Source organism: Triticum aestivum, chromosome 4B (genome assembly GCF_018294505.1).
Source record: "Triticum aestivum cultivar Chinese Spring chromosome 4B, IWGSC CS RefSeq v2.1, whole genome shotgun sequence".
In the NCBI taxonomy this organism is placed as follows: Eukaryota; Viridiplantae; Streptophyta; class Magnoliopsida; order Poales; family Poaceae; genus Triticum; species Triticum aestivum.
The window spans coordinates 72,398,109-72,412,827 of NC_057804.1; the positions used below are offsets into that span (position 1 = coordinate 72,398,109).

Genomic DNA, 14,719 nt, shown 5'->3' on the forward strand with positions numbered 1-14,719 from the left:
GTGGATTTCTGTGAGGCCATTTGCATGCACAGATATGAAGCAAAGATAACGAAGATATGGCAACTGCCAACTGGTGAGAAGATTGCGTGTGGGCTTATAACTGGAGGGGCAAAATCATCCAAGCCACAGCAAAAATGCGCTGCAAGTCGCTGCTTTGGTCTTAGCAAAGGAAGATTTGCGCCTTCCTTCACAGATCGGAAGGAATGGTTAGGATAAGTAATGGTGAAGAGTAGAGGCAGAGGGGAAGAATACCTGATAGTACAAAAATCTATCTACAAAAACTATTACCGCACATATTTTACAAGTTATTTCTCATAAAATTAACTAGTCTTAAGTCTTGCTAACTCTGTACCATTTATAAAGCACGTGAGCATTTCAATTTTTCTTCCTATTATGAAGTGTGCCTTGTGAATTTAATGCTAGCTTCGCTCTGCCCTGGTTTATTTACTCTCTTTGTTGGGTATTTATACACAGCTATCAATGATACACATCATTTATCATCATTTCAAAGAAAATGCAATGACACACAACAAATAATTTCCCCCACTGGTAGTAGCAAGCACGTTTTGTGCAACATGCAAGCACACTTTTTATTATAAAGAAGCTTATCTTAGATTTCAATCTAGGAGGCAAGTTATTGCTCATTTGCAGCTAATTAACGACTAATAACAAAGAACAAGCCCTCGTCCATGCAAAAATTGAAGACTGTGAGTTAAGTCCCTTGAAGTAGAGAACTGAATGGGATTGGTCTCTGGTCAAGATGCAGGATAAAACAAAGCTTTATGTTCTAAATATGTCCATAGGTGCAGGGTGAAGATTCAGTACCTTGTTCCGTGAACACTTTTCTAGGATAAAGCATTGCAAGATTATATGATCCAATCCCACTACCTTGGTTTTCATCCACAAAAGTCTTCACCTTCCTTAAAACATCTTCTTTTGTCAGTTTAATCTGCAGGCTAGGTCCATCAGGCATACGAATGGCCAGCTGAATATCATCTTTCTTTGCAGAATCTGTGGTCACTTCAATAGCTCTGCTAGTAGTTTCCTTATCTTGTTCCACAGGCAACTGTGGAGTACTCCTAGTTGGTAGGCTAGAAGCTGGCTTGGAGGGAACTTTAGTGCTATTCCCATCCACCATATTCTTCCTTTTTGGCGAAGGTGTACTGCCTGTCTGATTTGGATCTGTGGAACTGTCCACATTTGAGCTTGCTGGAAAATCTGGCAACAGAGCCTGACATGCTGAATCTAGCTTTTCCTCAGCGGTTATGTTGCATGGAGCTGAATCTGATTTTGGGATTTCACTTGTCTTGAGAAGCTCCTGGTGCATATGCAAGCAGTGAGTTATCGCTTCTCTATCTCACGCACTATACAGAACAAAACTTCATTCAACTGAAAGGTAGCAGACTATGGACAGACAAACTTACAGCATGGCTTGTGCTACTAGGTGGTTGTGCTACCAAATCAGTAGAATTAGCAAACCCACGGACGGCAGAAGACTCTGAGGATTGACCTGATGAATTGGAATGATTTTCTGAAGTAGATGAACCGTCTTCACCAGGCATAGTTGTCGAAGCAGTATTCGCAGGTTCAGACATTCTTGAAGCAAGTGATGCAGCTAACAGGGTTGCCGCTGTCTCCTAAAAAGATCCCAAGTAGCTCGTATTTAGCAAATCTATAGCACTACTGCACTAGTGTGAAGAATAACCCAACATAGATCACACAGTAACAACTAACAAAATTATAAGATTTCCTATGGTTCTTCTGGAGAGGAAGACCACTCTTATTTTCTTTTTCAAACATACTTTTTCCTGTAGTTCAATAAGGAAAGGCCAGATTTGATGTAACAGTACACAAGTAAAAATCTTAAACAATACAAGAATGACACTTTGTCACTGTTGTTATGGAACCAGAACATCTCAAGCAGAATCTAAGGAGGTCAGATCACTCATGAGTATATTACTAAATTTTAATAAAAGAGTCGCCTATCTTCTTAGATTGATTAATATACTTTCTCTGACCCATGCACATGAACATTAATAATACTCCAGATTTGTACCAAATATTTTTATTTATAGTGATATGATTATAAAGTCATACCATTTGGCATGTGGCAGAATTTAATTTAACTTACAAACTTGACAATTAATTGACCAAAACAAAAGAGACAAGAAGAGGCACTATTTATGTTATATCCTCACCGACATAGTTCTATTTGTTGGTACCAAATAGTGCTTTAAATAGCACATTGTGCTGTACAGCAGCTTATCGCTTTGTGCAGCTGTAGCGCCTTTAAGAGTTTGCTATTGCCCGCACAAACCTACTACAGCCCCTATATCATGCAGTGTGTATAATTGCAACCCTGGTCTTTCAATCGTTACCCCAAGAGTTGACACAGGGACAATACAAATTATAGTTCTTCAAGTAAGTAATTTGCTTAGAGATTGGCTGGTTAACATCATATAATTGCAATTATACCTAGGCAAGCTGCACCTACCATTTCTCCGGTATCTTATCTAATAGAACTTTCCTGCCATTTGAACTCTGCCACTCAAAGTGATAAAAAGAGTGCAAGTATAGAAATGAATGCAACTGAAAATAACTACGGAACAGGCTTGTAATAAACTTTAACAACAGATCTATATTTTACAGTTTATATACCTGCAGTTGAAGTGCAGCCCAAGCTTTATCAATGCTTTCCTTAAGATCTTCTGGGCTAATATACCCCTCTGCCAGAAGACTCAGTTAAGCACTGGTCCAAACTGTCACTTAACAAAAGATAGTTTCCACAAAGAAAATTGGAAGCATAGTTGTATTCATACCATGATTCCATAGCATAGCACCATTCAGTCCAACGACAGATATACTTGGGACAGACTTCTGTGGATCTGATTGAGAAAAAGTCAAGGATGAAACTGCACAGTCAAAGTAGAACATTGTGATTATAGACATGAATAAACAAACGGATTCTTCATTAGCTGCAAGACCAGTTTCATGGTTGCTAAGATGAAATACATCATACAAGTACCAAAATAGCTGCTAAAAAGTGCGTGAAATATACTGAAACTATGACAAGTACGAGGGCAGGTATAGACGCATAGCACCCACATTATAACTATAGCAGTGAATAAGCAAATCCAACATGATCAGAAGGACTCTGGGATGGGAACGTTAGATGCTTCGTTTTTGTGTTGGCAAGACCTGTATCGTGGGATTCTACTACTGTATGATGTTGGTAGGGTCATAGATCGAACAATGTGGTCTCAAAACCATATGAGTCTAGCTAAAACATATGTATCAACATAAATTAGATACTATGTAGGATTGGGAATTGAAAGGTTCCAATGGATTTGGATCATTTGGCATGGACACATCTCGACAACCATACATGGATTGTACGATATATGTCCGATAATCAATTAAGATCAGATGAGACCAAAAAAAAAGGATGATTCATTTCTTCAAACCTCACTAACAAAGTGCCAAAGGCCTAACCACCAAAGTGTAGTAGTACTGCTGGGTTAGTCCGATTACATATAATGCTTGAATTAGGGAATCAAAACAGAGTAACTGAAGACTGGTCATTTTGGGCAAAACAAGAACGATACCCCAAGAGGGCAATATGTAGATCCATCGCACATGAGGACTAGCCTTTACGCGAATTTTGTTTGTGGTGTTACATAAATATGATACCAACATATTTATCACAGCAAACCATTTCTCTGTTTTTGCCATGGAAATTTTGAAGAACTACTTCAATTTGTGATAAATTATTTTATGTTTTTCTATCAAACCACTAACTCTCCATGATGTCAGTATGATGTGACTAACATGTTTCGCGATCGAAAAGAATTGTGAACTAAGGCTTATAGATGAAGACTGTCAAATATTTAATCTAGAGCTGTAAATCAATAGCATGCTGTCAATCCAGCAGCTAATCCAGAGCAATCATCACCACAGTATCGTAACAAATATGTGTGTGGAAGGATACAGATAGCTGAAAATTGAAGCGCATCAACATCGCCTTGTTTTAGTTGCAAGAATATGCAACATCTGCTTATCACTGCAGCCACCTGCGAATACCCCATATAAGCAATTTGCTAATTCAATATGTAATCCACAACAGAAAATAATCTTCTGTACAAGGAAGGAAGTTTAAGGGAACCCACATGTTCATCAACCAATGTAGACTGTTCCAAACTACTTGACATTTCATCTTGACCTGAAATGAAACAATAGATGTCCTGTCAATAGACTGGACTACATTCAAATAGTAGAATATCAGTCCAGACAGGATTGTCCTGGATAGTATATTTTCCTTATGCAGAACAATCATGGATATTGCCTATCATTGTCAGGTTACCAAAAAGGATGACATAGATGGCATAGCTACAAGATGTTGAATTCAACAACAAACTCACCTGATATGTAAATTACAAAGAGTTTTTTCTCCCTTCTTGATTGATTAATTGCATCTGGAATCGAACCTTTGTACGTCAAGGAATTAAGTGTGATTTCCATCTACAGCTAGAGAAAAAGAAAGAGTATGATGACATGGACACGGGATCATGTCTAAATACCAAGAATAGATTAAGAAATGAAAATGAGAGTTGGACACATTTATTATTAAAGGATATTTTAGTTACAAATTGTCTCTTAGAGATAGTGAAGTCAACATAATTAGATATTTTGCACAACCTTTCTTCCCCCTTTCTTTTTTTTTATATTGGTTAGGATCTATAAGATCTTCCACAATTATGTTACTATGCATAGGGCAATTCACTAGTTGGTCAACAAAATTTTTCACATGTAAAGAATCTTCAACAAAAAATAATATATGCATTTCATTCTAGTAACGAAACACGAGCCAAAATCGCTAGATTTATTACAAGGGGCACGAAAAAGGGTCGAATCATGTTCCCATAGTCTATGCCTCCTAACTGTTCATTTCCACCCTATTAAATGATAGGTACAAACAAAACAGAGGTGGCAAAGAACATTACAGACTCGTTAAACTTGACTAAAAAGTAGGCACCAGGCAGGTCAAATATGTCAGTAATCTAAATCGAGGCAAAGCACAGAGAGAGCCAATAACTAAACCCGGACCAGAAAGATAGCTCAAGAATTCAGCGGAACACTGACACTGGTCAACCGGGGCTTACCAAGAGATATAGGCAGACGGTATTATTAAGATCGCTCCAACGATCGACTCTGTACACGCAGAAGGCAGGCGCGTCAAGCACATCGCAATTTATCAGAATCGCATGTCAGTTGTTGCAAATTCGCGGTTATTCTAACCGACTATTGGAACGGAACTGCGCTCTACCGCCAAGAACGGATCGCCGAAAGCTACTGGTCAAGAATTCAGCAAGGGGGAGTGGGTGCTGACCAGTTGAAGACTTACAGGGGGAGGTCGATCCGGATCCTGAATCCGGAGGGAGGGGGGGGGGGGGGTGGATGGGCGAGTGGGGCGGCGGAGTAGCCGACGAGCAGGCGGCTTCTCGGACCGGCGATGGTGGGCAGCCGACTGGTACGAGTCTCTCAGGAGAGGGCAGAGATCGAGATGGAATGAAGCTGTGGAGAGGATGAGGCTGTTACGCTGGCCCAAGACGACGAACCCGATGACGTGTAGGGCCAGAACTGGGCCGGGTTCGGGCTGGCCCTGATTCATCTGAACGCTGAGATTAGTTCGCGGCCCGGCCTGCGGAGCTATTATTCACTGTCGTTGACCCGCTGGACCGCGTACGAGCCACACGCCCACGCGACCACCTTACCCACTCCCAAAATGTCCCCGCCGAGGCGCCTCGCCGTGCTCTGCTCCCACCTCCGCCCCGACGGCGCGGAGCCTCCAGCCGAGAATGAGCGGCCGGCCGGGCAGAAAACGGTGATATCCACCTCTCCGTGCGGAGACGACGGCCGCGGCGCGGCGGCCGGTCGCGTGGGGGATCGGGAGGCGGAGAGCTGCGTCTTCTGCCGGATCATACGCGACGAGGCGCCGGCGTTCAAGGTGCGTCGGGCCCTTCCTCCGTCTTCCCATTTGTTGGTTGCTGCCGCCACCGCGCTCGCGAGTCCTCTCTGCTGCACGGTCGCCTCAAAGAGGGATTACATGGCAGCTTCGTTCAGACCTTCGCTTATCCAAATCGTAATGCCTCTCACAGCATATACCCGAAGCTTGCTCTCTGAGAATGCGTAATCGAAGAAACCTCTAACTCTGTGTCGCCATGTAAACATTAAACATTCGTAGTTAAGGTGCTTGTGCATGAATTGAATAAGTGCCATAATGGGATGAATTCATTAAGCTTCCATTTTTCCATTACCTATTTAGTGAGGGGCGACCGGTTCATTGCTTTGAACAGGGTTGTCTGTGTAATTTGCAGCTCTACGAAGATGATGTATGCGTTTGCATATTGGATTCTCACCCATTGGCTCTTGGGTAAGTTGATCCCTTCTTTTCCCCCATATTTGTCAAATTATATGGTTGGAAGTTTTGGACCCAATATCTTGGAAGATTATAGAGCATTTCCAGCTTGTGGTATAAATGTTTGTCGTTGCCTGGAAGAATATTTTCTATCTCCTTGATTTTAAGAATTACATGAGTATGTAATGTTGATTGATTTATGCCTTCGCTCGAAACTGGCAAAATGAGTGTGGTTCAACTTTTTGCTAGTATTTAGTACTTTTGGGGCATCTGCTTAGGCCACTTGATTTTGTGGAGTATGAACACAAGAGTTTCATCTGGCAATCTTTTCTTGAATCTATTGAATTTTATGCACCAACCAATAGAAGCAAAAGTTTGAACTAATGGAGATGATTGGACAATCCACATAAACTTCAATAGAATCGACCTGCAGAAACAAGTTTGCAGGTTCAGATTACGGCCCTATAAATAATGCATAAAGTATTTTCATCCATCAATGATCATAAAGTTTTATGACAAGTGTCTGAACTTTCTATCCGGTGGATTGCTACGATTTATAATTCAATACAAATGCATTCATTGCAGCATATCAATATTTAATTTCAAAAATAAATCTTGGTTTTTTTACATAATTCACAGCCGCTTTAATTTATTCGCCGGATCTTCACAGTTAATTTACCGAAAAAGGCTTTCGCCCCGCTTTATATATAAAGCAAACCACTAGAGCCAACGGGTTCAACACAAAGATCCAAGCCACACGACACACACACGGTAGCACACGAGCATAGTACAGAGGTTAATGCTGAGGGCACAGCTCAACAAGCCCAAAAAAACTAAAAGCAACATACAGCGTCCGCGGCAAAGCCACAACCACGGCCATTCAAAGTATGAAATTAAATTAGAGGGAAATGTGGAGAAGAGTGAGTCGGTGAAATGCATTTAGATTTGTCTCTCTACATTTGGTATGCCTCTTTATACTTTTGGACACTAGTTTAATAAACAAAGGAACTTTTATCATATTTTATTGCCCAAGAAACACGACTAAACGAATATTGACCAACACATTTTCCTGCCAAATAAGGTTTTAGCAATTGGTTGGTTGGGTGGAAGGAACATAATAGATCTTAGTAAACCATACTCATTCATTTGTGCTGGCTTTAAATTAAATTCAATTAGCAATGTGTAGCTTACTAGATGCACAGGTTGATCTCCCTTGAATTTTCTCTCTTGAATCACCATTCATCTTAATTGTCTTGCTATGCTTAGTTTATTTTTTTCCTGGTTAAATCTGTGACTTTTAGTAGTGGCCAACACTCTAGCCAGATTGATTTCATCCTCTCGAGAAGAGAAGATAGGCGTGCGTGCCTAGACTGTAAGGTGATACCTGGAGAGTGTTCCCAAGTGGTGGTTGCTGACTTCCGCTTTCGGATTCGTGTCCAGCAGGATAAGTGTGCCAAAGTCGCTAGAACGAAGTGGTGGAAGCTCAAGGGGAGGTAGCTCAGGCGTTCAAGGAGAGGGTCATTAAGGAGGGCCCTTGGGAGGAAGGAGGGGATGCGGACAATGTGTAGATGAAGATGGCGACTTGCATTCGTAAGGTGGCCTCGGAGGAGTTTAGAGTGTCCAAGGGAAGGAGAAGCGAAGATAAGGATACCTGGTGGTGGAATGATGATGTCCAGAAGGCGATTAAAGAGAAGAAAGATTGCTTCAGACGCCTATACCTGGATAGGAGTGCAGACAACATAGAGAAGTACAAGATGGCGAAGAAGGCCGCAAAGCGAGCTGTTGGTGAAGCAAGGGGTCGGGCATATGAGGACCTCTACCAACGGTTAGGCACGAAGGAAGGCGAAAGGGACATCTATAAGATGGCCAAGATCCGAGAGAGGAAGACGAGGGATATTGGCCAAGTCAAATGCATCAAGGACGGAGCAGGCCAACTCTTGGTGAAGGACGAGGAGATTAAGCATAGATGGCGGGAGTACTTCGACAAGCTGTTCAATGGGGAGAATGAGAGTTCTACCATTGAACTGGACGACTCCTTTGATGAGACCAGCATGCGTTTTGTGCGGCGAATCCAGGAGTCTGAGGTCAAGGAGGCTTTAAAAAGGATGAAAGGAGGCAAGGCGATGGGCCCTGATTGTATCCCCATTGAGGTGTGGAAAGGTCTCGGGGACATAGCGATAGTATGGCTAACCAAGCTTTTCAACCTCATTTTTCGGGCAAACAAGATGCCAGAAGAATGGAGACGGAGTATATTAGTACCAATCTTCAAGAACAAGGGGGATGTTCAGAGTTGTACTAATTACCGTGGAATTAAGCTGATGAGCCATACAATGAAGCTATGGGAGAGAGTCATTGAGCACCGCTTAAGAAGAATGACAAGCGTGACCAAAAATCAGTTTGGTTTCATGCCTGGGAGGTCGACCATGGAAGCCATTTTCTTGGTACGACAACTTATGGAGAGATATAGGGAGCAAAAGAAGGACTTGCATATGGTGTTCATTGACTTGGAGAAGGCCTATGATAAGATACCGCGGAATGTCATGTGGTGGGCCTTGGAGAAACACAAAGTCCCAGCAAAGTACATTACCCTCATCAAGGACATGTACGATAATGTTGTGACAAGTGTTCGAACAAGTGATGTCGACACTGATGACTTCCCGATTAAGATAGGACTGCATCAGGGGTCAGCTTTGAGCCCTTATCTTTTTGCATTGGTGATGGATGAGGTCACAAGGGATATACAAGGAGATATCCCATGGTGTATGCTCTTTGCGGATGATGTGGTGCTAGTTGACGATAGTCGGACGGGGGTAAATAGGAAGTTAGAGTTATGGAGACAAACCTTGGAATCGAAAGGGTTTAGGCTTAGTAGAACTAAAACCGAGTACATGATGTGCGGTTTCAGTACTACTAGGTGTGAGGAGGAGGAGGTTAGCCTTGATGGCCAGGTGGTACCTCAGAAGGACACCTTTCGGTATTTGGGGTCAATGCTGCAGGAGGATGGGGGTATTGATGAAGATGTGAACCATCGAATCAAAGCCGGATGGATGAAGTGGCGCCAAGCTTCTGGCATTCTCTGTGACAAGAGAGTGCCACAAAAGCTAAAAGGCAAGTTCTACAGGACGGCTGTTCGACCCGCAATGTTGTATGGCGCTGAGTGTTGGCCGACTAAAAGGCGACATGTTCAACAGTTAGGTGTGGCGGAGATGCGTATGTTGAGATGGATGTGTGGCCACACGAGGAAGGATCGAGTCCGGAATGATGATATACGAGATAGAGTTGGGGTAGCACCAATTGAAGAGAACCTTGTCCAACATCGTCTGAGATGGTTTGGGCATATTTAGCGCTGGCCTCCAGAAGCTCCAGTGCATAGCGGCGGCTAAAGCGTGCGGAGAATGTCAAGAGAGGGCGGGGTAGACCGAATTTGACATGGGAGGAGTCCGTTAAGAGAGACCTGAAGGATTGGAGTATCACCAAAGAGCTAACTATGGACAGGGGTGCGTGGAAGCTTGCTATCCATGTGCCAGAGCCATGAGTTGGTTGCGAGATCTTATGGGTTTCACCTCTAGCCTACCCCAACTTGTTTGGGACTAAAGGCTTTGTTGTTGTTGTTGTTGTTGTTGTTGTTGTTGTAAATGAATGTTAACCTATACTTGTTTGTTCATTTTATTTTCAATTTCTTAAGTGATATTGTCTCCTTGTCATTTTCACATCTTCAGGCATTCGTTGATAATTCCAAAATGCCATTTTTCATCTATGGAGGTCACTCCACCTCATGTAAGTGTTTTATTACTATAATATACATGATATTGTTTCTAGGGAATTATTGTTTCTCGATTTGAAGCGGAACCTCAGCAAAAAAATAACCATATTTGGTATTTGATTTGCTTTTGATATTTTCTCTGCAAGTAATATGTAGTTAGGTAAATAACATCCTGCTTCCAAAATAAAATGGAACAAATAGTATCATATGCCACATCCAAATAGGTTTTCTTCTGAGGGACCAAACGAATCAAAATGCTGCAGTATTTATTCCATGAGCTGATTACCAATTTACTCTTGCATTAGTTTTTCGCAAATCTCATAGTTTGTTGTATGAAAGCTTAATTTTAGATTCTAAACTATATTTGAGCACAAAAATTTTGAGATACCACATCCGAATCTTTGTAGCGGATTGAAGACAAAAGAGATGACATGCAACCTTTCTTTTTGTTATTTGTCATTTGTGGAAGCTACTTAACTAGCCAAATAGTCATGCCTAGACCTGATGTTACTAAGGGAAATCTGATGATCAACTGGTAGATTCATTTTGTAACTACTATTGGACCATTCCTCCACATGCCTCCGGACCTGTTGGTTCCTTCTTGTGGCATGACATTTTTAAACTATCTCATGTATTCAGACAAATTTCTTCCTCTCCATTGCTAGAGGCGACACTGCCCTTTTTTGGAGTGATCACTGGTCTTATCAACTCCTGTGTAGAAGATTTCTGAGCCTGCATTCTTTTGCCCTTGATAATCTGTCACCGGTCCATGAGGGTTGATGTGATTAAAGGATGCATTTTAATCTGGCGAAAAGCATCTCAATGAAAAAGTAAAAAAAAAATGCACAAAGCAAGCTAGAAATTTTGCACCCCCATTGCTCAGTTTCTAGATCATCTACCAGATTAATCACATAATAACGTCTTCTGATGTTGATATCTTGTCTCTGAGCCAGGTCATAGCAGCAATGTGTTCCAAAGTACCTTTTCTGAGCAATGCAATTATGAAGGCTACTGACTGCGGTAGGTAGACTACAAATATTTTCTGTTCGTTTTTGGCATAACTAAATTATATATTTTCTTGTAATAGAACTGTCTGTATAAACTGAAGACGCACAGCAGAACTAAATTTTTCATCGCTTGTGTATAACCCAATGAAATACTTTCTCATGACTTATGATCAGTCTCTTGCACATAATTTTGTCCAAATATTGTTGTTTGGACTAATCTTAAAAGAATCAACATAGGCTGTTGAGTTATCCAAAAGGACTTCTCAATTTGTTTTCTACATTAATCCCAAACATGCATATGATTAGGAATGCCTGAGTGTCTTCAATGCCAGATTATGTGTTGACTAGCTAAAATGGTGCCAAATTTCAATCTTTCAATGGTGGATTACATAAATTTACAGAAGTATGAGAACACTGTCCTGAGATTGAAGTACTTTGTTTCAAAACCGTAATAGAAACCCAAAATGAGAAAATAATCCCTACATTGTATGCATTGCACATAAAGTCGATTTATTTGCTGGTTCCAACTAAATGTGAAGCTAATGTGACAGAAAAAAAAATACCTCCACATGTACCATTCAACACCCAAACTGGGTAATGTTGAGTCTGACACTATTAATAATAAGCTTGTGCATGAGTAAGTTAGAAACAAAAATAGGTGTGCCACTTCAAGATTAGCAGTGTTTCAATCTGGTACTCGCAGTTTCATCCATATGCATAACGTATCTGCATTTATCAGCATGCACTATGTGGATGACTTAATCTCCAGAGTTCATGTATTTTTCCCTGAATTTTCAAGAAACATGAGCACAACTTTCTTGCTTTCCGCACTATACAATATATTTCCATTTTCAGTGTGTTAAAAAGGCACTCGGTTATCCCTTTTGCACAAACAATGGATTGTGTAATATGACAAGTTTTTGCAGTCTGGTATTTTGTATTATGTACATCTATACAAAACCAATAGAATGTATGTGTTATTTGCCGCAACATGATTAGTCATTAGACTTATATCTTAATCTTTCAGAAACTAGCTCGGCAATTGCACTGATTTGTTTTGATGCGTCTAAGGATGCCATTTGTTATCTAACATTTGCTGATTTGCATATTAATTTGATCTGATTTTCTTGGAACTCAGATGCATTCAACTTGGTCGTCAATAATGGAGAAGCTGCAGGACAAGTTATTTTCCATGTGAGTAATATTATCTCAAACTTAAAGTGCATAGGCTCTATTTTGTATGTCATGGTTTTCTATTATTACAGCATGCTCACTTCCATATGATTCCTCTGCATTTGTTTATAATGAACTTTAGAATTATTTACTGATCCCTTGTTGTGCTTTCAACTATCTACAGACCCACTTCCACATAATTCCTCGTAGATCTGGTGACAAGTTGTGGCCTACAGAGGTATATTGTCTTCCAATTTCTATATTTCCATTTTCATAACCTTTAGCCTTAAGTTGGGGCTGTTGGTAGCAAAATAACTTGTCTTATCACCTACTGACATTCTTCATCACAATCACAACTAAAAAATTACAGAGCTTTAGGAGGAGCTCTATTGAGCCAAATGAAACCTCGAGTCTTATTAGCTGCATCAAGAAGCAACTTGATTCTTCAGAAGACTGAAGCTCATTACCGCATAAGGTCCAATAGAAAGCTGCTTCAGTTGTCCAGTCAAGTACATAATCTGCCTCGGTTGCATAGCTGAAGTAATCCATGAGTTTAACAAATTCGAAAAACACTGGCACTGTAACTACTGTATAATATCTGCCTCGATGCCCAGCTCTTATTGTCAACTGAGGGGACGAACTATGTACGGAGCCACCTTCGTATAGATGATTATATCTTATGGAAAAAATCTAATGAAACTAATTTGGTGTTGTAGATGTTAATATATTTTTTGATAACCTTGTGCTCACCCTATATACTCCCTCAGTTTCAAGATAATTAAAGTTCTAGTTTTGTCCTAAGTCAAATTTCTTGAAGTTTAACCAAACATATAGATAAATATGCTAATGTCTACAGCATCAATGCATATAGTATGAAATATATCTTATGGAAAAATCTATGGAAACTAATTTGGTATTATAGATGTTATTTTTTTTTTGATAAACTTGGTTAATAAAAAGAGGTTTGACTTGGGACAAACTAGAATTACAAATAATTTGGAATAGACGGAATATAACTGTACTAGAACCAATTAAGCCTGATAGCTAGTTAGGTAAAGGCTACGTACAATTTTTCAGGCTTTTTTTTCCTTTCTTATATAGTATTTTGTAATGTTCAACATGTATTAGAAAGTTCCTTGGGTATTTTAAAAAATATTCATCATGTATTAATTTATCTCGTATGAAGAAAATGTTTGTGGTCTATTTTAATAAAATGTCTGGCGAGGACGGGGCGTCGACCCGTTGGCTGGGCAGCTGGGGTAGCTGCCAGCCCACCCGGGTTCGGGTCTTGGTTTTAACGCACGGTGCTCGCGGAGTTTCTTCTATAAAAAAAGCTAACAATAAAATGCTTGGCATGTATTAAAAATGTTCATGGTGTATTAAAAATTCCATCGTGTATTTAAAAATTCATCATGTGAAATCAAAAGGACATATCATGTATTGAAAATTCTTCCACATGCATTTGAAAAAAAAATGTAATTAAAATAAATTCATGCATTTAAAAATATTTATGTAGTTAAGTAATTTTAGAAAAGTGTTCACACATTTTAATACATATGTTAAGCATTCAATTATTTAAAAAATATGTTTTGTTTTCAAACGGAAACAGAAAAAAATGACCCAAAACCAAAAAATAAAAAAGGGGGCATAATAGAAAATAGCGATGGAAAAACGCAAAAGGAAATGGAAAAAACAACCGAAAAGAAAGAACACTAAAGGGGGCCATTGGCCCCTTGAAAAAAAAACAGGAAAACTGACAAAAAAACAGGCCCAGATTTTGTTTAGGAAACCCTCTTACCGTTCGGTGCTAGCCCATGGCCCACATCAGTGCGCCAGAGTCGTATGCAGCACAGTGTATATCTACGAAATCACTAATTGAGAAGTATTCTTTTTGCAAAGATCACTCCCACCTCCTCGAGTTGTGACAAGTGGCGCATTGCATGTGCGTCATTTGTCGCAACCTGGTAGTTTCCTTTTTTTCGTAGAGTCGTTTATTCAAAATGTTTTATCTCTTAAACTGTGTGTCTAAATCTTGAACCGTTTTCGCCATTGAATTCCTCACGTTTAGATATTTAAAAGTAGATCCCATATTGATAGGTTTTGATGAACTTTTTTTCACGAAAATAAGTGGACAAAAAAACTGAACCAGGAGCACGTTTTTTTTCTCTTTCCGAGAGAGGCACAGTCGCGCCTCTCGTGAAATCACGACTGTGCCTCTCGAGGAAGCAAAATTGTGCCTCTCGTGGACGAAAAAACAAAAAATAGTTTTTTTTTCGTTTTCGAGAGGCACGGCAGTGCCTCTCGCGAAAAAAAGAAAAAAAAATAGGAAACACGATTTATTCTTCCTGTTCCCGAGAGGCA

The 14,719-nt window shown here is 40.3% G+C and overlaps 2 protein-coding genes across 4 annotated transcripts in view; one reads left to right on the top strand and one right to left on the bottom strand.

Moving 5' to 3' along the window:
* The window catches only part of LOC123091092 (plant UBX domain-containing protein 11), a 7,859-nt gene extending 2,291 nt beyond the window's left edge, over positions 1 to 5,568 (bottom strand). Inside the window, exons 1-8 of one of the 3 annotated variants that reach the window (XM_044512491.1) lie at positions 5,402 to 5,568; positions 4,419 to 4,518; positions 4,167 to 4,219; positions 3,989 to 4,070; positions 2,820 to 2,885; positions 2,659 to 2,726; positions 1,425 to 1,637; positions 826 to 1,318 (exon numbers count right to left, since the gene is read on the bottom strand). In XM_044512491.1, coding sequence (XP_044368426.1) covers positions 826 to 1,318; positions 1,425 to 1,637; positions 2,659 to 2,726; positions 2,820 to 2,885; positions 3,989 to 4,070; positions 4,167 to 4,219; positions 4,419 to 4,518 — 1,075 coding nt within the window. In that variant the 5' untranslated portion in view covers positions 5,402 to 5,568. Of the gene's footprint in view, positions 1 to 825; positions 1,319 to 1,424; positions 1,638 to 2,658; positions 2,727 to 2,819; positions 2,886 to 3,988; positions 4,071 to 4,166; positions 4,220 to 4,418; positions 4,525 to 5,159; positions 5,209 to 5,401 lie in introns of those variants that run through there. The other 2 variants (XM_044512492.1, XM_044512493.1) reach the window with 2 other exon arrangements.
* A 142-nt stretch (positions 5,569 to 5,710) lies between these two features.
* LOC123091094 (adenylylsulfatase HINT3) lies at positions 5,711 to 13,081 on the top strand. Its single transcript, XM_044512494.1, has 7 exons — positions 5,711 to 6,004; positions 6,375 to 6,430; positions 10,135 to 10,192; positions 11,132 to 11,198; positions 12,324 to 12,379; positions 12,543 to 12,596; positions 12,729 to 13,081. The coding sequence occupies exons 1-7, from the start codon at positions 5,783 to 5,785 to the stop codon at positions 12,813 to 12,815; spliced, it is 600 nt and encodes a 199-aa protein (XP_044368429.1). The 5' UTR covers positions 5,711 to 5,782; the 3' UTR covers positions 12,816 to 13,081.
* The last annotated feature ends 1,638 nt before the right edge of the window (positions 13,082 to 14,719 follow it).